Here is a 25162-nt window from a genome sequence, read left to right on the forward strand (position 1 = left end):
TGCAATGTTATATATAATTGTTCCAATAATCCCTGCAGAAATTATATTAAATTCAGATACAAATGATACTAATGATTCCCTCCACACAGCGCCAAATTTGTATAAAATTTCGCCGTCACATTTACTATGGTTAGTTCCATTGCGTGAACTCGATATTAAGTGCAGTTCTAGAACAGTGTTCGTAATGTATGACGAAATGTTAGTTCCCATAAGTAAATACCAAGAGATGATCAGCAACCAGTGGTACTTCATGGCTTTATTAATGAATGCATGTAAACAAAGCATTTGAAAAATTGCAAACAAAAGAACGGCAGATGGATAAATCCCTTCACAGAAGTGCAATGTACATTCCATGACACCAGCTATCTGCATCATAGCGTATAATAATGTCCCAATGCCAAAAATATATAAACCAATTAATAAATGCGCGTTTGAGTGATGGTGTTGACTTTCCTCGCAAATATATTCTCCATGTACTCTCTGCCAAACAAAATAGACAAGCATTAATGCAATGGATATGATCATGTAACAACCTATTACACAAAATCCAATTTCTAGAGGTAATTTTGGCACTGAATATAGAACGACTTGAATCCCAATTACGACACAAACTTGTAAAACAGGCATCAAGATTCCCAAGATTTTGATTTTTCCAACTTGCTTGGCTCGATTATTTCCCCCCAAACGAACAAAGTTATCATTTCTCTCCATGCTATCAAATTTCTAGCTTTTCCAAAGTACGTCAATGAGCACAAGTAAAATCTTCCACTATCGTTTTACCAGGCTGAACTTTATATACCGCTGACATTTAACGTTCTATCAAAAATAATTAAAAACAACTCTTCTACGCAGATGTCTTCCTGACTATTATGCGTAGTGTTTATTCTTAGGCGCTTAGCAATATAGCACAGTAAAGACGTACGCATAATCTGCAAGATAATTTCTATTGAGAATATGTAGTTGGTTTTACTATACATGTTGGTAATCTTTTTAATGGAAGAGATATATTTCTTAATTTTTGTTTTCAAATGTTCGTTTGAAATAATAAAGTACACACACGTAACGATTGAAGTAGAGGATGGTTTATATGGCGGGAGGAGTTTTTTTATCATTGGTATTTTATCCTAAGTGTTAATAACTAAAGGATGTTTTACTTCATTGCGCCTGTATATGATTTACGCAGCGTTGCTATTAATATATATTTTTCGCAACAACAAAAGAACTATGTCCGTTATAATAAAAGGCTAAGGAGTTTGTCTGTGACTAAAAACACCGCAACAGGCCAAAGTTCAGTTTTCCAAAGGAGATGAATAGAACTGACTTCATCTGTAGGGACTACCTGGGACCACAATAAGACCAATTATCTGAAGCTGGATCAGCCGAGTGGTTTCGGAACATGCGGATCGATGATGTCGTCAAAAAGCCTTATTATCTCTGTAACCGTTCGTCACAAGTAAATGATCATATACATTTCCTTAATTACTGCTTCAAGCTTTACACAATGGAAACAACGGATAAAGAAGTTTCTAAAAAAGGAATTTTTGTATCGCCGGTCATTGCACACGTCAGCCAAATTCAGACGTTCTTTTCCATTGTTTTCTTCAAGTGGATTTTGAAGAGCTTAATGATTAGTCTAAATACAAAATGAATTGTATTTTTTATATTCTTCTTAAATACAACGTTGTCAGGTGTAAAAGTTATCTTCGAAATATTCACGGCGAACATAAAAAGACCAAAAAAGACTCACTCAAGAAAATAAAACTTTTTACCAGAGATGTAGAAAGGTTTATTGTAGAAAACAGTTGTTACTGACTTGTTTGAGTTGTGGTAATATATAAATCAAGGATCTTTTCTCGTTATTTATGTTTGATAACATAAGTTAAAATAAAGCATATACCACAGCACAAACATGACTAAAATACCTAATGTAAATATTTACTCTTTTTTTCTCTTTTTTTTACTCATATGCAGCATTAACTCCCTTTGAGCGTGTTTATTTCCCTCTTAATTAATCAGGTATATATTAATAAAAACCTTGTTATGTCATAAACGATGTAAAACGTGATTACACCCAGTCTATGGACGTCAAGTTTATTGACTTTAATCACTCACAAGGATGTCTAATGGCGTCAGAAGCCCAAAAGTCCTGCACAGCCCCAAAACGCCAAGTACGAATAGGGTTAACAAAGTCTATAAAAGTCACCTCTAAGGCTTTTCTGTTATATACGAACTTTTGATGTCAAAACAATATTGACAAAATTAAGAAATTTAATCACTCAGTGATTTATATATTTACATTATTTTCAGCATAATTTATTCGGTGAACCACCAAAATCTTTAAAATTATCTGATTTTCATCACCAGCTATCGTAACGACCTTTAATACAACAGAATCGAAACTGTCGTGTCTCCTTCATTTTTTTTTTATTCCAGGTTGAAGAAACTTCTGGCACAATATCTATACTGAATCTGGGTACTTAAAAAGTCAAATTTGACAAAGTTCTTGCTTTTTTCGTATAAAATGTATAAAAGGAATTAGATATAAGTTATTCTCAATGCATCTTGATTCTTTTTTTTGGGCTTGTTTAAATTTTGCGTCACCAATTCTCCTAACTACGAGCAATGCCAATCCATATGAAGCTCGATCCCAGCGCCTTTTACCAGAACTATCAGAAAACGCAGTGTCGTTGAGAAGCAAATAGTCCTGGGGACGAGGCTGAATCCTTATCGTTCCGGCGTCAGAAACACTAAGCCAATCAGAATGTCTAAACAACAATTGCCCGCTTACATAATCCAGACAGTCAGCAACAAATTATATCACTATACTGTATGGCAATACAATGGCTTGAGCTTTCATGTTGACTGCGTTATGGATGTTAATCTATTAGCTGCAAACTAGTAGATTGGAAAAATCCAGTTAAATTATAGAAAACAATGGTTACAGAAATAAAGTCTTGATATTTGAAATATATCAAATGCTGATTAAAATAGTTTATAGGATCATGTGAATTTGATCAGCGATTAGGAATATATCATAATTTGAATTTCTTAGAATTTCTTAGAAAGTCGTTGCCTCTATTGTGTAGAGCTTAAGACGCTGGTCAGTATATGTACTTTTGACGAGTAATTGAAGAGGTATTGAGGTTTTAACGTTTTTGATTATATCAACCCTTCGGTTCCAAATCGGGTGGGTTGACCCAGCTTTAGAAAATTGGTCCCGTTTTAGTCCAACGTGGTCTCTAGTTACCCAACGAGAATCGCAAAAACATTTGATTTCTTCAGGATACTCGCCAGAAAGTAGCTTTAATACAAGATGAGTCGTTTTAATTACAAAACGAATTAGCTTCTTTATTACTAAAACGAGCCGAAAATTTATTACAAAACACGTCAGTTTTTTATTACAAGCCTGTTTAATTACAAAACGCGGCAGGTATTTTAAAACAAACCGTTTATTACTAAGAACGGCACAAAACTAGTTCTCAAATAATAAGTGTGCGAAAGAAACGAAATTTAGAAGCATGACATTATTGATAATTTGCCTGAAAATTAAAATGTTAACTCCTGTCAATGCTTCACTGGCGGTCAAAGATATTTCGCTGAAATTCAAAGAAATAAACAAACAATGTTTTACTGAAAAATATTCCATTTACTAAAGAAAACGACCATTAAAGCGTTAATAGAAGATTTTGAATAGTGCAGTCATTAAATTTTAACTATAGCTATAGATATTTGCTGCGCAACAAAATTTAACTGATAGTAAAAATATAATGAACCAATAAATTGTTAATCAGATAAAGGTCGAATCAATTTTTTGCAGAAATATAAAAAAACCTGAGCGCAAAGATTTTGCTGTATTTTTTTATAGTTTGGCTACATTATTTAAAAAATTCTAAGATTTTTTATTAAAAATAATCTACTGTTAATTTTTCACTGATAGAGCGATTGTACAAGATTCTTCAAAAATGGTAAGTCATCTTTTTCTCATAGCTTTCCCAGATTAGCAGCTCATTGCTACTAAAAAATTTCAAACTATGAGATTTTTTTAGGTCTTTTAGGTAAATTCCCACACTTTTAATAATCTTCATCTTTAATCTTTTTTCTTCACCTGTTTTACTGGATAACTCTTTCGGATAATGTCACGACAGTGTTGCTATTTTCCCGTTTTTTTATCATTACGTATGTATTTGTCCAAAAAGTTGCTTTGTCTATAAGTTCTTTTGTTCCTCACCTCAGTCTCATCAGTGTCATATCACGAACGTATTAAAATGATCATATGGTAAAAAGTGCACTCCTTGAAAATTACAATGTGTCGAGTATACAAAGTCAAATTAAGGACATGTTGACATTTCTTGTTCAAATTTTCTCGCATGTGGTTGTGAGTAAATAAGTATTAATTGTATTAGCATTTCCTTTTTAATCTCTTAATATTTCCTGTAATTTTATATCTTTAGCCCTCCCATAAATTTACAGACAAGGAATTAAGAGGTATGAGTTTATCTTTCATTGTTTTGCTTTTTGTTGCTGTCGTCATTAGAATAATATGCAACCAAAAAATTTCTTAGGAAAGTCTCCCTTATTTTTTTTACTACCTGTTTTTGCACTCACAAATCTCCAATAACCCTTGTGTTAAATGCTACGGTATTTTTGTGGAAATATTTGGAGATAAACTTGATTTCTTGATGTGAATATATACTTTAAGATTCTCAATGGAATTTAAGATTAAAATATCAAACAACAAAAAACGGGGCCAGGGTTTTCAAGTACAGTTCTTTAATTATTGTTCAGACTATTCTGGAAAGTCACTCCCAGATTTCTATATCATACACCAAAATATTGCTTATTAATCACGAACTAAAAATCCCTTTTTATTCATTTACCTTTATATGTTTTATGTTGTCACTTTTACTTTCAAAGTTGACTATAACTCGTTTCCTAAACAAATCACGATTATGATCAATTACATTTGTTATACAATTCTCCCGCTGTCAAGATCAAAGTGCCTATGTGATAAATGGTCCCAATTTCTCTATATTCCAATATGTAGAACTTCCTCATTTGCAAGATGTGATCTAAATGATGAGGAAATGTGTCCGACAACAAACATGTTTTTTTTACTTTTATTATTTTAGTCAATTTCCCCTGATCCCACTCATCATGATAAACTTGTCAATTTTATATATGACAAAAATACATTATTACTTGTAATTATTGTTTTTAAATATAGTTTCAGTTTGGTTTAGACTATTAGATAAAAAAGATTTCACTCAGAACGTTATAAAAACATGTTAGCTTGAGATTCGAATTAACTTTAACTTATCACCCTCAAAAATATGTTTTCTAAAATTAGTTTTATAACGTCAAAACCTTGTGACAATATTGGTCTCGTCAATGCTGTATTTATTTTCACCTGAATTGCTTGCTAGTGGATCAAGTTGCCTAAGATTTAAGAATTAGGAATCTATTTTAAAAATATTGCCACTTATCAGTTCAGTCATTGTCATTGGATAATATAGAAATTATCATGTCATAAAAAAAGCGAAAATTCTGTTTGGTATGCCAGTTCCAACATTTAACTCATTTGCCGTTATTTTTCTTGCGAACGGCCATCAAAAAGGTTTTCCTAAACACAATTTGGGTAAAAGTCTATTTCCATATCTTTAATCAACCGCAATCGGAAAATGATTCATTTCCCTAATGTGAGTATTTTATAATAAGTTTGATTTCTTTAATTAATCATCTATTAACTAAAGATGTTTGCGCCAATATCCTTTTATTATACATTACCAGAAAATCCATGTCACTCTCCAAATTAAAACAGAGGAAGCTTGTCATAGAACGAAAATATTTTTTAGCTCATTGAAACCACTCGCCCACTTTCCCGACCAACTTAGGGTAAATCACTAATTCATTTGTTTATAGATTCATAACGCAATATGCTGAGAATTCAAAAACGAGAAAACTTTATTTAAAAAAAAAATTCGTTTTAATTTCATATATATCAATGTGAATTTGTATTCTTTTTTTATATTTGTTTCTGTTCCTATTGCTCTTATTTTATTAAAACATCAATCGATGTTTTAGATTTGCGACGTGCTTTTGAAGAGGCTGATGAAGATGGCTCCGGCAACATTGATAAGAAGGAAATGAAACGAATGTTAAAAAAGATGGGAAATTATCCTGGCGATAAAGAGTTCGAAGTATTGTTTAAAGAAACGGACACTGATGGTAAGAGATGGTGCGGAGTGTGGCTTTGTTGTTAAGATATTAACAAACTACAAAGCAAGAACGGGTCCATCTACAGTGTAGAAAATATTATTATTTTCTCATCGCACACGGGCAGATCATGGCAAATCCCCCGAAACAAAGTTGCTGTTCTCCACTCGACTTGAAGAGAACCATTTGGAGGTTGTGGGTGGAAAAGTATAATATTAATGATGTGATAATATCATATTACGGCGTTTCATACCGCGCAGGTCTGGGCACTAGCGAAGCGCTTGTAGGGACAAATTTTTATATCCCCCGCAGAGCGTAAGGCATTTGCTAAGAAAAACATGCAGTACGAAGAGAATTATTCACTTTTTCGTTTGTATTTTTACTTTTTAAACTGGTGCGATATATTGATTTTACAATTATTTAAAGGAAGGATACTCAATATTGACATAAGATTGTATATTATGAAGGTTCAAGACCTAAACTTGGTTATTAATTTAATTGCTTCAAGTTGTGGGGTACACTCATCATGAAAAGTTGGCAGTCAAAAGAGAAAGAAACCTTATTTTGGTAGTTAGTTACGTCACAAGTTTTAATATTGTCTTAAAAATATCACAGTGCTGATCAAAGAGGGATTGCTAGCATGTCATTCAAGATTTATATAGCTAGTAGTACAGCCAAAATAATGTAGCTCATTTAACATAGTAAAGAAAACAATGGGTTTTTTTCTAAACTAACAGTTTCATGCTCATTAAACAGATACCTAGCTAGCCATAATATTGAAAAACAATTTAAAAATTTCTTATTTTGTGTTTGCTGGAAACTTTATTTAACTAACCAGGGCGGAGCTACCTACATTTTTTATAAACCAAATTAAAAATTGTCAAAAAGCTGGCTGTATCTGTCACACTGGGTCACTTATATATATCGTAGCCTTATTCATACAGTAATCAGATATATAGGTGGGTAAGTGCCCAGATGCTAAAAATAGGATCATAAAAACTCATTTCTAATATCATTCAACTTAACAGTGCAGTTCAAACACCAACTTAGCCTTAAAAATTGCTACGCCTCAATTTTGCATTGGAATAATTTTAATCTGTAAAGTACAAAGTTTCGACCGCTGCGAAATATAAAGTAAAATAACTGTGGTTAAAATAAACAAATTTAATGGAAAATAACTTTTTTAACAAATTTAGTGACTTTAACTGTTTTCGTCAAATATTTTCGGTTGCCAAATTCTTATGTCAATGTACCAAAATTACTATGGCTATCACAAAATTGTAAAAGTGGACCTTGCCTAAATTTATTCTTGTATTTTACCAAAATTAAGAATACAGTAATACAGTACAACATGTTATTATATATATCCTTTCCTAGCTAGTTATAATATTTATATACAATAACTTCTAACGAAAAGTCAGAGCCAGTCATTATATCATTGAAGTGTGTATTTTATTTTCAGTCGATTTCATCTGTACTCTTTTTTATATAACTAGTTAGCTATACTTTGCAAATAAATCCTTTATTAAATGCTCTTCCACATTAATCCATGTCAAACTTGCAGATCCATACATAGCTAGCTAGCTAGCTATAGCTTACTGTAAAAAAACTTCCTTTAAGTCTTTATATAGCTAGCTGTAATTTTTATTTCTTCTTGCCAAAGTGCACTGATAATGATAGAATAATGTTTATTTTTAACCATTACTTTATTCCCCACAACACAAAATGTATGGTATATGTAGCTTGCAACTTCAGGAAGTTAACCCCTAAAACCAACATCAACAATATGTCTTCTCTTGCCTCTCTATAAAAGTCATTAATTTAGTTTTTCTTCCATTCCAACATCTTACCCATGTCAATATACCACAAAGAGGGTTAGCAACACTATTTAAACGTGTTATTAAAAAGCAAGACGTCAGTTAAAGTAAAAAATTAGTTGAAGAAACATCAGGCAGGATTTTGCATTTCTGCCTCTTTTCGCAGCACTAACCAGAATAGTTGTGAAAAACTGACCATGAAAATTATCTGGGATATCGAGACAAATGAAAACAAGCCAAAAATTTGTCCCTACAAAGCGCTTCGCTAGCGCCCAGACCTGCGCGGTATGAAACTCCGTAATGGAGATACAGTTGACTCTCTCTCTAATTCGAATTTCAAAGGGGAAAAATTTTTGTTTAAATGATAGAGAGATTCGAATTATAGAAAGTGTCTGTAATTCGAACTTTTAGCTTCAGAGGGTGAAAATTCAAATTACAGGCTGCTTTACATTAGAGAGGCAATCTCTTTTGAGAACACAAGTTGCATCACCACCTGCTTATCTCAGTTCGACAATTTGAATTTTTCAAAGCCCTGTTTGCACACTAAAATTCAAATCAGGGAGAGAATCGTGCTGAAGGGAATGCAAAACTGTTCGAACTATAGAAAGTTTCGAATTGGAGGAATTTGAATTGTAGAAAGCTTTTTATAAGAGTTTCTTCAGGAAAATTAACGGTGCTGAGCACCCGCTCGAATTAAAGAAATATTTAAATTATGGAGACTCGAATTATTTACAGAAATTACGAAAAAGCCCGCAGAATAGGCGAAAAGTTTTTTAAAAAAATTTATGTGCTCAACTTCTGGTATCAAGTCTCTTTGTTGGTTTCCCCTCTTTTTATTGCAATTCTGAAAGCAACCATATTTGTCTTGGTTTTATTTTTATATCGTCGCTTTCATTTAATTTTTCGTACTCAAACTTTCGCGTAATTTTCATATGACGTAAAAAATTGACAACTTCGTTGCAGATAGTCGTCGTTCTTGTTTCGTACAGTATCTATGCCATGTCGACAATCAACGAAACCATCAAATTTAGACAGCGCTAATTAACTACAAAGACGCCTTTAATTAACGACCAAAATACCCAACACCCATTTACACAACCCAATGGGCGCATCATCACTTAATATTTACTTCAGTGTACATCGTTTTACAAATAATTCCAATGTTCATTTGAATCTCTCAAGACGTTTTACCTCATTTTGTACTACCAGGTTCCGGGGAAATTGACTATGACGAGTTTATTGCAATGATAAAAAAATTGATGTCTCCACCAAGTGATGACGAATTGATGCAAAAGTTTAAGGTTTGTAAACACTTTTATAAATAAATTAGTCTTGTGTCTGTAATGCTATGGCAATTTATTATGCAAGTACGGCATAAAGTTGAGGTGTAGAATCCACTAAATGAAGAATGAGATAGGCAAGGGATCCTTAGCTAATATAAAAAAAGTTGCCCAACACGAATACATAAGAACGAATTTTCCATTGTTTTTACAAAAATAATATGAGGATTGTAATAAATTCAGAAATTATGCTTATTTCACCGGTTGTTATGCTCATAACAATAGCTCTAGCTGCTGACCCTTATACCGTTGCACCCTTATGCACAATACCCGGTGGAATATACATAATTTCCAATTGATCATATTTTTCATATAGATATTTTCCACATAGATATGAAAATACATTATGGACCAAAATTTTTGTTTGTTTGTTTCTATGTGCCATGTAAGAATCTTAAATCTTTGGTTCTGCAATTTATCATTGTTGTTCTTCTTCGTTCTTATGCCAAATATTATGTTATATTCGGTCTTCATTTTTGCCTTGTGGTACAACACAAAGTTTTTAAAAACTATATTTTTATAAAACATATTAGAACATAATCTAGTACTTTAACCTCATGATTATAGAAACTTGATCAAGGCAACAAAGGTTATCTTGTTTTTAAAGACATCAAATCTGGTTTCCAAGCCATGAATTATCCAATATCTGATCAAGCAATTCGCGATATGATTGTTGTTGCAAGTAGTGATGGAGATGACCAAATTAGTTTTGAAGGTAAAATGTTGCAAAGCATACTTGCTTCTACTATGTCTTTGTATTAACAATAGTTTGGTGTGTAACAACATTCCTTTGCTTGCTGAGTTGCACCCTGCAACCGAGTGTTTTTACCAAAGAAAGTTGTTTTAGAGAGAATACATGTCAGAAATATGTATTGTGTTCATGGGATAGAGTTTAGAGACAATGAGTTTTCAATGAGGTTTTTGGAATTATTAGTGATTATTAGAAATTATTTATTATTATTATTTAAAAAATGTCCTCTGTCAAAATTTCTTTCCATGTGTTTCACATCTTCAAAATTTGAAACTTTAAGCACAAAATTAAAATGCCTTAAAAATACCGCATGTGAATTAAAATTACTTAAAATTTTCAGCCTAAAAACATATGTTTTCACCACCTTAAGCGTTATTATAGCATTTATGATAAGGATAATGAAATTAGAAAGTAACAAATTTTTCAAACTTAATTGGCACTTTATTTTATTTCTATTTTAGAATTTGCTGCTATCGCTAAACGACCGCGTAAGCTATAGACACGTTTAATAGTTATTTCTTTATAACGGTAATATTTATTACTTATTTCTTATAAGTATTCACTTTTTTTGTATTTCTTTCTTCACTTGTACATATGATTTGTTTTGGTTTTTTGTCAAAAAAATATATAAGGAGAGTATATGTTGTTATCGCTCAACGCCGTCCCTTGTAAGACTGGCCCTGGTGACTTTGCTAAAACTTGCTCTTAAACATTGCTAAATGGTTGAAACTTTTCGGTATATAGCTACATGTGTCATACTTATTAATTAAGCACCTGTTAAAGTAATAAAAGGCACCACCACTTCGCCTTTGCATCAATGGGACTTCTGTTGCAAAAAGTCAGTTTTTAACGTATTTTCATTGTTTTCTTAAAAAAAATATTTTACAACATTTATAAGATCTGTCTGTATCTGTCTATTCGTCGTCTTCAGCTAACTTTAAAATTTGTGATCTAATATATCGTTTTGATTTCCCCCACATGCCATGGTAACCACAGCAACCAACCAAACATGCAGGTTCGCAACCTTTTCCCACACCTATAAAAACAATTTGCGAAAATGAAATGAAATTTTACCTAAACTAAAACCTATTTCATGAGCACATGTGGTAACATCGGTTCCATTTTAGACCACCCTCGTCCCCAGGGTTTGATGCCTGATGCCAGAACCGCTAGTACCAACCCAAAAACGTTCGTTCCAACTTAATCTAAATCTGGAAACAAGGTTGTATTCAAACATGGTTGTCACGTCAACTGGAGAACTAAGTACTTACATTCATCAGTGCAGGGTGCGGGAAGTCCAGGGGCTCCAGGAGGTCCTGGCGGTCCAGGTGGTCCTTGTACACCTTGCTGTGCATACACGTATGTGACCAGGACACCGAGGAGTAATAATGTTAGCTTCATAATGCTGGCGAAGAATAGTTCTATGAAAAATACACAAGATATATATATATGTGTAATCAATTAGCCAATAAATTTATGCACAACAAACCTTAGCTAACTTAATTCTAGCGCTATATTTATGTTATTAAATATTCAAATCGAAGTGGTTCATACTGATAAGGTGTGCCACGCAGAACATAGCTATAACTATTAGCTAGTCTGTTTATATGACCCGAGGATTATTCCAATTTCAAGTCCTAAAAAATGATTTTGAGAGGTTTTCTAAGTAACTAAGTAGTAACTTCTGTATCACGTGCATTTACCATCAATGACAATATATTCTAGTCTAGTTTTGCAGTTACGTTAAAAAAACGGAAATGTAGTCACTTATTGTATAGTTAACTTAGTACTGGCGACAGCAATCAAGAACACAAATAAAGAAAAACATTTTAGAAAAACTAACATTACAATGAAATTTAATTATTGTTTTTACTCAATTTACAACATAGTATTCTTAACTTTAATAAAAGCTTCGTAAAACGAATGTGTGTCTTAACAGCTGCTTATAATCGGTTTCCAGAAATGCCCGCTATTAGAGATTTTATTAGACCATTTTAGCAATTTGTTTCTGATAATTTGAATTGGAAATGAGTTTTATAAACAGTGGTGTAGAAGTTCACATATTTACTAACCGATAACAACATCAATCAAGATTGATTTTTTTTATAATGCTTTGGTCTTCTTGTGTTTTAACTTATATTACCCGGTAGAACTAGAATTAAATATTAAAAAAAAGATAAAAACAAAGTAATACCAACCTTTTCAAGAGATGTTTACGATCTTCTCAAACTATAACTACTGGCGAGAATACTAGGCGTTAGCACATTCAGAAAAATCGATCAAATGATCATTACTTACATAAAGTGCGCATGCGCAAGGAGTAAATTATATGATCGTATAAAAATATTCTTTAAAACTATTTAAAAGGAAACCTGTAAAATACTTGATCGTTTAACCGATCAGCATTGCGCATAAACAGAAAAGATCCCGAAAGGTAAGATACGCGTAATAGAATAGCCAGGTGGCGATGAAGACGAAGAAAACATTCTTGAAACTAAAGGAGAAAAATGTTTGAAAAATTCTAAAAGCTGTTTTCTAGGGAATTTAAAGTGAGAAATAAGGAGCTGTGCTTTTAGAGAAACATTAATTTGCAAAAAGTCCTTAAAACGGGAACGCATTACAATATAATTAAATATGATCAACTGTTTTTCAGACCTATATATGTTTATATATTTGTCGGAAAGAAAGAAGATGCAAGAAAATTAAAAATATAGCCATCAAAAGTCAACAAATGTAACCCTGAATCTATGTACAATGATTTTAGACTTCATTTAGACCAAGTGCAGCAGAGGCGTATCATTCTTATAAGATTTGACATTCCTTTAGCATATTTCTTTTTCATTACAATCGATAAATCATGATTATTATCTTTTCCTAACACAACTGACAATTTTTTTTAATGATTCTTAACATTTGTAAATATAGAATGGTATAGGGATAAAAAACAACAACTGCACTTCATCAAGATGGTGCTGCACCATGTAAATTATGTTTTTGGCTCGGGTTCGACTGTAGATCTCCGGCCTTCCACTAGCAATTTTGAATTATTTTTAATTTTTAGCGTTGTCTAAAACTTTTTGGCTCTGCCATCATTTGTTTTACATGCAAAACTATTCGTGATAAAAAAAAGTACAAAAAAAGTACGAAAAAAATAATTAATAATAGTTAACAGCAATAGTGACCTCCCAGAATCCCCTCCCACCTCTATCAGCCATTATTGTAATGCTTTGTGTGTTGCTACAGTAACGAAAAAAGCATGGCGGTATTTCTTAAAATAATTAATTACATTGATGTGAAAATACCAAAATGGCGACTTCAAAGCATGAAGAATGATCACACCAAGGGATAAATATATCTTGCGCGAATCGAAAGCATCAAGAATTTTAGTTTCCAAAAATAAAATTGACGTCGCAGCATGTGGGTTATACATTAATAGAATTGAGAAGCATCAAAAGCAGATAACAAGAGAAATAAAAATTATTCGAAATACAAGAGCTTTACTAACAGAAAGTTCTCTTTGTTTCAGCCACAAGAAAGGAGAGTTTTCAAAGATAAACACATCGACGAAGAGAAAAAAAGAAATTTGTATCGACGTTAATATACGGCATGTTAAACAACCGGCAACCGAATTTACGCGTAAAAATGAAATATCACGAATTGAAGAGAAAATTAATTTTGGAAGAAAGATATTAACCAATACCTCAAAGACAAACTTCGAACGTCTTCAAGATATAGCCATAAAAGGAAAGTTCAAAAGGTTTGGCTTGAAGTGTTTGTTTCTTTATTAAACTGTTGTTGCGCCGACGACACGAAGGAGAGAAATTTGCAACTATCTGATTTCAAATTGCCAGTGAAACATTCATTGTTACAAAACTTGAACATACTTGGACTAAAATCAACAGAGTGAAGAAAATATTTTGTGTGTAACTTTTAGCAGGATAGTAGCTAGCTATACTTCAGATCAAAAGTATAAAAATAAAATTTCACTTATATTACATTACCAGAAAATTAAAAAAAAAAAGGTTGCAAATCATTCTTGCAATTTACAAGCAAGATTTTATACTTTAAATATATCGGTAGGACAAAACTAAGCGCGCGTCGAGATGAAAAAGGCTTATATGACCCGAGATTTGTTATTGTACAAACGCAATCACCTTTGCCAGAGGCGTAAATCGTAGCCTGGAAGAATTGTTGATATAACACCTGTCAAGTTGAAGAAGCTGTGATCTCGGTTTTTACACGTATAGGCTCTTCTTTAACCGCAATAACAGCAGCAGGGTTGCCACAATGACTTCAGAAACCAGCCTAAAAAAGTGGAGACGCGAGTATCGCTCATTACCAATTTTTTCCTTGCGTTTTCAACAATTTTATCAGACAAGGTATAAAAAAGTCTATTCAGAAAACTTAAAAAAAATCTTTGGTTACCGTTGACTTATAAAGGTTTGTTCCACAATATATTTCATGATAAAATACGAAATCAAGCTCATTTGGATGATTTGGCGGACCAAAATGCTTTCTGAATTGAAATGTCTGTCCATGCGATCTAACGCAATGATTCGTTGAAGAAGAATTCACAGTGGTAGACCGATGATGTAGCGCATTCTCTTCCTTATCGTTAAAAGAATAGTATGGAGTCAGAATTAAGACATAGTGTACTACTTGTTATGAGTTAAGGTTGTTATCTATTGCAATTTATCATTGCTGGTTATTTAGATTTAAATCTTAGTACTTGCTCAACTTCCCAAATTTTCAGCCTGTCCGAATGCTTAGCGGTTGCATAGTTATTGAGACAAATTTCAGTGTAAGCCCTCAACTCGGTTGCTTATAAAAACACGTAATAATAACAAAGAAAAAAGGCATAATTGGTTTACAAATATAAATGAATTTTGACAAGTAGGAAAAGGGTCCTGGAAATACCCAATGTTGCTGCCAAAGTAACCGTCACAATTCTACCTTACCTAGATCTTTTCAAAACAAAGGCTTTCAACGGTTAAAACAATTATAGAAATGTAATTGTGTACTCTAATATGATAGAATGAATAAACAAACAAAGAGAAGCAAACGGGGTGGAACAAGGAAGGGGTGGTCACACTAACCACAACTAATCTTGATCAGGTGCGTGGCAAAACGGCTGATCAAAAATAAACTATAGCCTAAGTGTGACCAGAACAAAATGCAAACAAAATGGCACCTTCTTAGATAATACATGACACGAAAATATCTAATAATTAATAAATATAATTAACTCACTGATAAAGTTTATGCCTTAATAACTTTACAGTGTAGCACCAAGACTTCTCAACACCAAAGATAAACAAGTGCTTTAAAACAAATTCCAACTGGTGGAAGGTAATAAATGTGGGAAGATGAGCAGTATAACATTTCTTCATTCTAGTTCTTTCAACTCTTAATGCCAAAATTTGCAATCAAAGAATAAGGTTAGTCAAGTTTGACTCTAACATCAAATATTTGTGACGTTCGCCTAAAAGAACACAAAAATTTCTCCTTTCGTTCCTACCACCCATTTACCCAAAAGTATACCAACCTGTCAACCAAATCATTTAAATATATGATTATTATATTAAACCGAACAGAACAAATTTGCAATGTCCGTCTATATTTTTTTTATTTTATTTATTTTTACAACTGGGGGTTTGGGTCCAGGGCGGCGCCTTGGAAGCCAACGCCCTTTAGCGGCTAAAAAAGCTTAAAATTATCTCTTAGACTCATCTTTGATAAGTAGATGTAAGGTGGGTTTTTTAGTTTTTAGCTGACGAAGATTATATTTTGAATGTTTTTTGTACAACTTGAGGAATTTAAATGTTTTTTTGGGGTCATGCCTTATTACATTTAGGAAATTTATATACGGGAACATTTAAGCAACAGATAATAATATACAAGATTTATTCCTTTTTTATCAAGACTGCTACACTTTTTATCATCATTCAAGATATTCAGCATTTTAAGTCTTTTTGGATATTTTATTGCCAGCATATCGATTACGTCATCTAAATTTATTTTCATCTCGTTGTGGATATTGCAACACCAGGCCATTAAATCGATCCTAAACAAAAGTTTTAAAATTATAATTAAAGGCGCGTAATCACCCTGTAGGCAACTTTTTTTGAGGTGACTATTTTATTGTAAAAATTGAAAGATATACATGAGAAAACATTACCCAGAAAATTTTATTTAAAACTGACAACCAGAACATGTTTAAATGTTTCATAGAAATAGCAAACTCACCCCAATTTCTTCGCCTACAGACCCACCATTACATTTCATTACACGAATCATGCGATAATAAACATATGGCAAAATCGATTACATGGTTGCTAGATTCATGCCACTAAGGAAATAATAATGAATGAGGGAGAGCATCTGTAGCTGTGTTTCCATCGTAATGCTTTTATAAATGTATCAACAAAGCTCCGAACATGATAAATCAGATAAATCAATCGAAGTTTTTGTGTTATTCTTTATTATTTAAACGTTTCAACTTATTGAAATCAGACTTTTTGCAACACTGACCACTTCTTGTTGTTGTTTCTGAAGACAGCTTCGCCTCGCTAGCTGTCTTAATTTTTGATTATTTTCCTTTGTTCAAACAGTTATTCGTTTTCGTTATCGAGACAGTATCAAATCTAGACAATTAGAATACCTAAATTTCCAGAATTTCCCCTTTCATGCTCTTAATTTAATTATCTCCATAGTGCTTCAACTATCTTCAACTATCACAATGTGCATTCTCCCCAGTTGGGTTTTTTTGCTTATAATATGCAATAATCCCGGTCATGCTAATAAAAAAGACAGAGCGTGATAAATATTAATTATCATAATTATTAATCACGAGACAATGTTGTAATTGGTTCTTTCTGTTTCGTTTTATCTCTGGTCGAATGGCGAATAGAGTAAAGAGAAAATTATTTCTTTCTTCTGTGCCTTTCCAATAGAAACTGTGGGATAAAATTTCTTTCCATTTTTTGATGCCATGTTTTACAAGGAAAAACAAGCCAAAAATAGTAGGCGTGAACGGAGCCTACCATAGTGGCGATATTATCGAACTCCATCTCAGTGCTTATTTAAAGTTAAGGCCGTTTCTTTACCTACAGTTTCACACGAACATTTTGCGACGGCCCGTTTATTAGACAGGAATAAGGGATCAACAAGATCGTTAAATATGGCGACTAAAAAAACAATAAATTTAAGATATTAAAGTACCATTACTTCCATTTCTAGTAAGTTTTATATGCTCAAATTTTCAGGAAAGGCATAACTCCGTCTGAACTTTGAAATAAAAAAAAATGTATATGTTAATTTTTTTCGAAAAGGTTGATTACGCGCCTTTAAATGCAGTTAATGTGGTGTTTCACAATTAAAACACATAACTCAATAAACTAATTGACATGATACACAAGAAGATTAAAAATGTCATATTCTCCTTAATACGCAACGTCATATTGTAGAAACATACCTGGGTTATCAAGTTTCTTGAATATGTCTTTACTCGTCGTATCGTTGATATAGATCTATCACAAGAACATGTCGTTACTGGCACTATGGCAAGAATATGTAAAATGCATTATTAATTATTTTTAACAAATAAAGCTGAATGTTTACTTGCAATGTATAGAACTTTCTCTTTTAAAAGCACAAGCAATAAATTACTTCTTCCTCTTAAACCTTTGCCATTTAAATTCATTGTTGCTGACATTTTGTCTTTTTTCATGGTGGTTGGAGGTACATGTTGTGTATATATATTTTTCGTCAGAATAATTCTTTTTTTTATACATGTTTGTTCGTGTTTACAATCAAATAATGACTGGAGCAAGTAAAAGACATATTTTGTCTTATCATCAAGCCTCATCTCGTTGAGATAGGTTAAAGAGAGGAGGTTAAAATTACCGTAAAGAAAAAATATTTACAATACCTCTAGAAAAATGCGATACTAAAAATATCGCGAATAATCTAAATAAATAACAAGAAATGCTTTGTGGTTTTCTTAAAATGCGTCAACAAGCAAATAGTTTTTTTGTCTTCATCTAAAATTGTGTAAAATTCCATAATAATGGCCCACGACAAGATATTGAGTATCGAGTGGTCACTAGAAAGATCTTTGGAATGTTAAAATTGTTTATTAAATATCTTGTGTCATACCTGTGTTTTATTTCTAGAAACTGATTTGTAAAGGCCTTGGGTGCAATGCCATATCTAATTTTATGCATTAATAACAAAACCTGGTGTATGTTCAATTTATAGATACTCAAGGCCCTTATTTTTCTCAATAACGGTTCTGCTGTGGTGTATCTGTCCTTGCCAAATATTATACGACATGCGTGCTTCTGTTTACTGTAAATTTTTGTAAGTGTAGAATGATTAGTGCTAGCCCAGACAATGTTACAATATGTTAAGTAGCTATGAATAAATAAAAAGTATGAGTTTTTAGGACAATGAAAATTTAGTAATGGCTTCGCTTTTTATAATATTCCAAGGCATTTTTCTCACCTCACCCATAATAGTTATACATTCGCTCGTATATTCTGTACTTGTTCTTGCTCGTATATTCTGTACTTGTTCTTGCTCGTATATTCTGTACTTGTTCTTGCTCGTATATTCTGTACTTCTTCCATGGATGTCAACTATATCATGAGGGTATATGGTTTTAATACTTTCCCAATAACTGTTGCAAGAGCAAGCATTTCCATTAAAGAGCAGAATCTTGTATTTTTAGGATTATAAATGACTTTCTTGATGACACATCTAAGTTTTTATTTCCTGTAAATTCATCAGTAACATCATGAGGAGATATTGATGCAAAAAGTTCTCTTTCATTACGAGGAAAGTTCTCCAAAATCTTTTTGTTAACATTTTGTGAAGCATGGAAGTTTGAATGTAAATGCAGATCAATCGAAACGGCAATATGGAAACAGAATTGTGTAACAAATGCCGTTTCCAGAATATCTAAACAAAAAAAAAATTATTTATAGACGATAGTTAGCTACAAAGTTCTCTGCAAAATGTTAAAAATAAAAAATAAAAAATTAAAACAAATAAACTATATATATTAGTCTATATATATTATTGATTAGACGTATTTATTGAAGACAAAAGTTCAAATATAAACAACACACTTTATTTTACTTGTTGGTATTCAAATCTTCATAAAATATACAAAAATTTCTTTTGTAAAACATATATTACCGGTCTCAGAGTGATAGGTCTGATACTCCTCTTTCATGTCTGCTGCCGCTCTAAAAAAATGATAGTATTTATTTACATGGTGCATATTTCTGTTGTATAAATAATTTTTTCAAATATCCCACTCAAAATTCTTGTAATGAAAATTCCTTTCTAATTTTTCATTTAATTTTTGCTTTCTTTGTTTTTATATAACGATTTACGTATTAGCTCGCAAGGCTAGTATTAATAAAGAAGCGTAAGTGACGACCATTTTTATCCTTTTTCAAGATTTCAGACGTCACTATCGCTCATGGTAACCTTTATTTCTGCTTGTGGAGCAAACACTTTATATGATTGATAAAGTCTATATTTTCATGTAAACAAAGAATATAGATGTGTAGGGAATTCTTACAAAGAATAATTTATTTGCTGTCTGTACTTAAATTAATATTCTTTTAACATAATACACTTTTCACGTTTTTAGATCATAACGCGAATTTCATTGTGGTAACATACGCATCAAAAAACACACAAAGCGTCCACTATATAAAAATCCTAAATCCGCCCCTGGGGAACCAACAAATTGTCAACTAATCCCTTTTTAGTGCTTTTTACTTCACTTAAAAGTATTTTGCACAGGCATGCGATTTCTGCCCGATGCCGATCGTGCACGTAATTTATTTGTCACCTTTGTTGTGTTTTTAGCGTAGGAGTATGCACTTAAATTGTCACAATGTTTCTTTTTTAAAAAATAACATTTATTACAATCAGTCTTTTAAGGATTTTATGGAGATTTTTATGGGTAGTTTCAAGTAATAGCCAATATCAAAGCCTCTGAGAGGTATGGGACCTACAAAATTGCCATGCATGTGTCTAATAGATAAATATTAAAACTCAAGTAGAGGCCCTTAGGTCTTTAGGTCAGCGCGACTGAGAACTTTAAATGTGTGAGTGAGAATTGTTCATCCACGAAAGTAAAAAAGGAAATTTTCTTCCGCTTTAAAATAGTAAAATTTACCCACTTTCCTCTGAATAACGATATTAGTTCAAATATCGTCTCACTTCTTAGGCTTGGTTTCCACTGCGAGATAGCGTGAGATAATTGGCATATTCCTGGGCACGGAGAAAGGAAGTACTATTTCTCCAAAGTTCAAATAAATAGGAATCTGACTAATCAATTTGAATATTCCCGTTTTCAGTTGCAATTGAATTGGGCAGGAAGTCCAAAGCAAGATATTGACTGGTGTAATCTAGGCTGACGTAAAGATCATTCCCTAGCGTCAAAATACGATCAAGATCCCATTCAGTCCAGTAACGCACAGACGCAATAGAAGGGTAACAGATGGCCCATAAAACATTGCACATGCATTGGCTACCCGCTGATTCTCCAAATCTAGAATGACCTTGATGAAATGAGCCTATTACTATTTTATCTGGGTTGACAGGCCCCGGGTTGGACTGAACGTCACTAGCCATTAGAAAAGCCAAAGTAATATTTACAAAAAAATTGAACAGAATGGAGCTGGTCTTAATAAGAGAGAGAAAATTTCTTCAGAAACAGTCGTTTTGAGAACTGAGCTGAGTGGTTGAATCGAAAATTCCAAGAGCAATGCGATATGCCTAGATCGTAAAAATGCAACAAAGTAGAACAGTAAAATTATATAGCTAGCTATATTTTATCTATCATTTTTTATTGTAAAAAAATCTATTCTATAAGTTATATATATGTAAAAGTATATTGTAAGATCAAGATAGTGTCCAAGTCTGACAAGAGATTAAATAGTAACAAAGTAAACGTGTGTAAACAAGTAACCAAGTAAACCGTTGTTCTTTCGCTTGACCTACAAGAAAAGAAGAAAAAAAAATTACACAATATTTTGTAAATGTGGAATACTATATATCTATATGTATCAATTACAAAGGGAAGAAACGTTTCCAAGAAGGAAAATTTGCGAAATTTAGGGTCCACCAAACGCTCCATTTTCGATTTCACAATCCAAATTAATGCCTCATAAAGTAAATTATGAGGATAATGCTACTAAATATATCAAGACCGCATTAAAGAGAAAAAATAGTGTCTTGAATTTGCAAAGTTCAAACACCCTTATATACCCGCACCCTTATGCACACTTATGCTGTGTATAAGTCAACCAAAATATTTGTTCAATGATAACAAATTCTTATATATATTATATATATACGGTGCGTACATAGATTCAGTCATGTGCGATCATTTTAACACCCCTAAATCAAATGGCAGACACTAATTCTCCATGCCTTCATAGAAGTAAAAGAACTTTATTATTTTGTAGAAGTGTGATAAAAAAAATATGTTTTCTGTGTATATGAAAAGAGTATCAATTTCAAACTTTTAATTTTTTAAGAACCATAAGCTAACTGCAAGAAAATTTCAAGCAAGTTTCATGTTGTGCAATGAGCGAAGCAGATTTTCACCAAGAACTTCATTATTTTGAATATGGAAGACGAAAAGTATAATGGCTGATAATGTAATTTTTCAGAAAAATTCTACGGTCCAGTACCAAAATTTTAAATTGGCTATGAAAAACTGATCTTTTCGACGTTAATATCCATGGCAGAAAGATTAAAAAAATATCGCTTTGGGCCCAGAGACAGGTGAGATATATTTGATAAAACGATCGTTTTTGCAGTGCCCGGATCTTGTATGTTTACAAGGGGAAGAGAGGGGGACCTTCAATGCAGCATCACACAAACTACATTTGGTCAGAATGTACTTTCGTCATCATGATGGCAGAGCGTGCTGCGATTGAAGCATCGTCACTAAACCTTCCTCTTTTGTAACTGCCATGGCCTGACACTATTGACAGGGGGTGGGTGCTTTCAAAGTAACGTCGAATCAACGCTTAGTGTGCCAATGTGAGCATATGGATGCCTACCCTAAACGAAGATGGCAAATTTTCATGCCCGCCCACCACATTTTCATATGCAAAAATGACTCGAACCGAACATTTTATTGATGTCAGCTTTAGGACAGTAGGTCATTAACTAGCTATATTTCAGTTAATATATAGCCAGCTAGCTTATTATATGCAGTGCGACTGGCAAAAATTAGAAGCCTGTTGAGGTTTGGGAATACATAAATGTATTAACGGTAGCTACCTAATAGCTAGCTAGCTATAAAACAATAAATAGAAAAGTAGAATAACTTGCCTTGAAAATGGTCAACGAACAACAAAACCAGTGAGATCTTCAGTGTATGGAGACGTAACTACCAGTCAGACAGCCAAAACCGGAAATGCATTTTGTTTTATTTATATTTTAGCTGAATTTCAGATCTGATCAGATCAGTTTCTTTCTTTTAAAATGTCGTTTGGTTCGTGCTTTGAAGGTAATTTTCCAACACACCAATAATTACCAATAATTTCATAAAGCTCTGGAAACTCATGATTCATGCATCCTGATTGGCTGATAAGTGGAAAATGGCCTTTGGATTAAGTAGGCGGTAATAAGGTGGTCGGGAAGCTGACTAGGGACGGACAGAGCAACACACGAACACAAAAAGGCAAACTGAAATGAAAGATCAGCTACCTGACGGCGCTGACCAATAAGTATCATGGCCATGCAATATAGCATGAAAGAGTTATTAAAAAATAACCTTAGCGTAATTGGAATGAATTATTTTAATTTGGGAATTTCCAAGTACTATATCGTGCCGTTTCATAATTCCCTAAGGAATTCACCTTATGAATAATGAATGCAATGAATATTAAATATCGGGAAATTCCGTATTGCACAATGTAGCTACATATAACGCAAAATGTTTGAACTGAATCATTTGAGCTGAACCAGGTGATATAAACGTCAGGTACGAAAAATAATTTTGCTTAGAAATGTTTTGCAAATATAATTTAATTTCTTTTTCGATAGTCATAAATTACTGCTTCTGTTTTCCTTTATTTTTTTATTTTTTTATTTTTTTTATTTATTTATTTTTTTCACTTTTCATTGCAGGAACAAGAACTAATAGCTGTATGATTAAAATGGAAAATTACCTTAAGAAGCTTGCCCGATGTCTTCATCCACCAACAGAAGATGTTACACGGGGAAAAGCTCACATGGATTTGATTTTTCGTACCATTCAAAGGAATTCAAGATTCAGCATTAATAAATGCGAGTTGGTAGGAGGGGCGGAAAAGAAAACTTCAACTCGGCAAAAATTGGATTTTGATTGCGTTGTTTTTGTGAACAACGTTACTCAGAATGATTTTGAACAAGTTCTGAATGACTTCATTCGAGTTTTGAATCAGCAAGGCTTGCGCATTACTGAAGTTAAAAAAACCCCACGCGGCAAACCGTTCAACACTTCAGTTTACATCAAAAAAAAAAAGATTTTGACATCGTGGTAGCAACTGGAAGTGCTTTGACAAGTCAAGAGCAAGCAAGATGGCTGTTGATACAAGCACAGCAAAAAAGAACTGTGGAAGAAGGCAAAGAATTTATGTGGGAGCATAGTGGAGAACTTTCCGAAATGTCGGTGGAGTTTATAAAGAAACAAAGTGCGTTTATCCATCAGTTCATTCGCTTGTGCAAGCATTGGAGAAATTCTTTAAAACCGAAATCTGTTTACCTTCCTGGTCTATCATCAATCATTGAATTATTGGCTATCTATTCTGGTTTGCAACATCAGGAAGCCTATCGTGATGCATTTATGAATTTTTTGGAGACTGTCAAGAACATCCATAACCTTGAAATATCCTTCACTGGGTCATACTACACTACAGCTGAGATACCTCCAGCTATCAAACGCCGCCCCTATTTAATCAACCCAGCCAACCCATACCAAAACTTTCTCGAAGACTTGGATTTTGAAGCCAAAACTATTTTGTCTGGATTTGCTAAAGTAACATTAGCCCGAATGGGAAGAGGGTGCACAAAAAAACTTTTCAAGACGCAAACAACTGTTTAATTGTTTTGGTTTTTTTTGAGCAGAAAAACTCTCTTTTACTGACACGAACTTTGATTGATTTATTTATTGTTATTATTTTAAAGTCTGACCTGATACACTTGTACGTATTGCTGAAATATACCTTATAATATCAATATAATTTCTTATAATTTGGTTAAAATATGTTTAAAATATCTTATAATTTCTTATAATATAGCTATAATATGTATAATTTCAACACCTGGCATGTGCTTCATAACCTCATAATTTGCTGCATAGCTAAAATATTAAAATAAAATCAAACAAGTTTGGTTTTAATAATGTTGTTGGTGATCTGGTTTCGAATGCCTTTCGTTTGTGCGACAATAGATCTATTATCTGCTAGTGTTGTTGTGGCAACGATGTTATGAAATTAAATGAAATTGTAACGATATTATAACAAATTATAAGTATATACTAGTAGAAAAATTATAACTGCATTATAGACTATCACTTTAATAATAGCCGTCGTCTGTCTGTGTGTCCGCGAAAGCGGCGTCCCGTAACGGAAACACGAATTTTTTAAAATGCGCACGAATATCAAATTTGATATATTTTTATCCACTTTGTTGCGACGGGTAAATTTAAAGGACGGGCGAACGCAACGGGCGACCTTGTGGATTTTTCCACGTGTTAACGACTAGTATTTGAATAATACCCGTATACGTCTGTCCGTCTGTCACGCAAAATGGTAGCTTAGCTGCGCAAGTAGCAAGACGCACGCAATGCGGTATAAAAAGGACGGCGAACCGGTGGATTTTTCCACGGGCTAACGGCTAGTATATTTAATGATATTATAGTGTAGCCCGGCCATAAGAAAATTTACAATTTAATTTGATATTTAATAAGTAACACGGTGCATTATCGCGAAATATATATCACCTTTGGTCTATACAAA

The 25162-nt window shown here is 32.9% G+C and overlaps 4 protein-coding genes across 4 annotated transcripts; 2 read left to right on the plus strand and 2 right to left on the minus strand.

The window, feature by feature from the left end:
- Nucleotides 1–838: 838 nt before the first annotated feature.
- Nucleotides 839–10760, plus strand: LOC130640922 (uncharacterized). Its single transcript, XM_057447531.1, has 6 exons — nt 839–3965; nt 4452–4485; nt 6082–6225; nt 9240–9331; nt 9938–10085; nt 10583–10760. Exons 1-6 carry the CDS (start codon nt 3963–3965, stop codon nt 10618–10620), a joined length of 459 nt encoding a protein of 152 aa, XP_057303514.1. The 5' UTR covers nt 839–3962; the 3' UTR covers nt 10621–10760.
- A 204-nt stretch (nt 10761–10964) lies between these two features.
- On the minus strand, nt 10965–12401 carry LOC130640924 (collagen alpha-1(XIII) chain-like). The gene is made up of 3 exons (XM_057447533.1): nt 12320–12401; nt 11393–11542; nt 10965–11157 (listed from the first exon to the last, which is right to left on the minus strand). Exons 2-3 carry the CDS (start codon nt 11520–11522, stop codon nt 11036–11038), a joined length of 252 nt encoding a protein of 83 aa, XP_057303516.1. The 5' UTR covers nt 11523–11542; nt 12320–12401; the 3' UTR covers nt 10965–11035.
- A 5284-nt stretch (nt 12402–17685) lies between these two features.
- On the minus strand, nt 17686–21138 carry LOC130640923 (uncharacterized). Its single transcript, XM_057447532.1, has 2 exons — nt 19323–21138; nt 17686–19082 (listed from the first exon to the last, which is right to left on the minus strand). The coding sequence occupies exons 1-2, from the start codon at nt 19405–19407 to the stop codon at nt 18826–18828; spliced, it is 342 nt and encodes a 113-aa protein (XP_057303515.1). The 5' UTR covers nt 19408–21138; the 3' UTR covers nt 17686–18825.
- A 1904-nt stretch (nt 21139–23042) lies between these two features.
- Nucleotides 23043–25162, plus strand: LOC130640921 (uncharacterized). The gene is made up of 2 exons (XM_057447529.1): nt 23043–23145; nt 23292–25162. Exon 2 carries the CDS (start codon nt 23779–23781, stop codon nt 24244–24246), a length of 468 nt encoding a protein of 155 aa, XP_057303512.1. The 5' UTR covers nt 23043–23145; nt 23292–23778; the 3' UTR covers nt 24247–25162.

Source organism: Hydractinia symbiolongicarpus, chromosome 4 (genome assembly GCF_029227915.1).
Source record: "Hydractinia symbiolongicarpus strain clone_291-10 chromosome 4, HSymV2.1, whole genome shotgun sequence".
NCBI lineage: Eukaryota > Metazoa > Cnidaria > Hydrozoa > Anthoathecata > Hydractiniidae > Hydractinia > Hydractinia symbiolongicarpus.

Coding starts and splice junctions, on each gene's coding strand:
- LOC130640921 (XM_057447529.1), top strand. CDS start 23,779: ATGTGGGAGCATAGTGGAGAACTTTCCGAAATGTCGGTGGAGTTTATA.
- LOC130640924 (XM_057447533.1), bottom strand. CDS start 11,522: ATGAAGCTAACATTATTACTCCTCGGTGTCCTGGTCACATACGTGTAT. Junction 11,158..11,392: donor CGCACCCTGCACTGATGAAT/GTAAGTACTTAG, acceptor TTGTTTTTATAG/GTGTGGGAAAAGGTTGCGAA.
- LOC130640923 (XM_057447532.1), bottom strand. CDS start 19,407: ATGCACCATGTAAATAAATACTATCATTTTTTTAGAGCGGCAGCAGAC. Junction 19,083..19,322: donor GACCTATCACTCTGAGACCG/GTAATATATGTT, acceptor TTTTTTGTTTAG/ATATTCTGGAAACGGCATTT.
- LOC130640922 (XM_057447531.1), top strand. Junction 6,226..9,239: donor TAAAGAAACGGACACTGATG/GTAAGAGATGGT, acceptor TTGTACTACCAG/GTTCCGGGGAAATTGACTAT. Junction 10,086..10,582: donor TGACCAAATTAGTTTTGAAG/GTAAAATGTTGC, acceptor TTTCTATTTTAG/AATTTGCTGCTATCGCTAAA.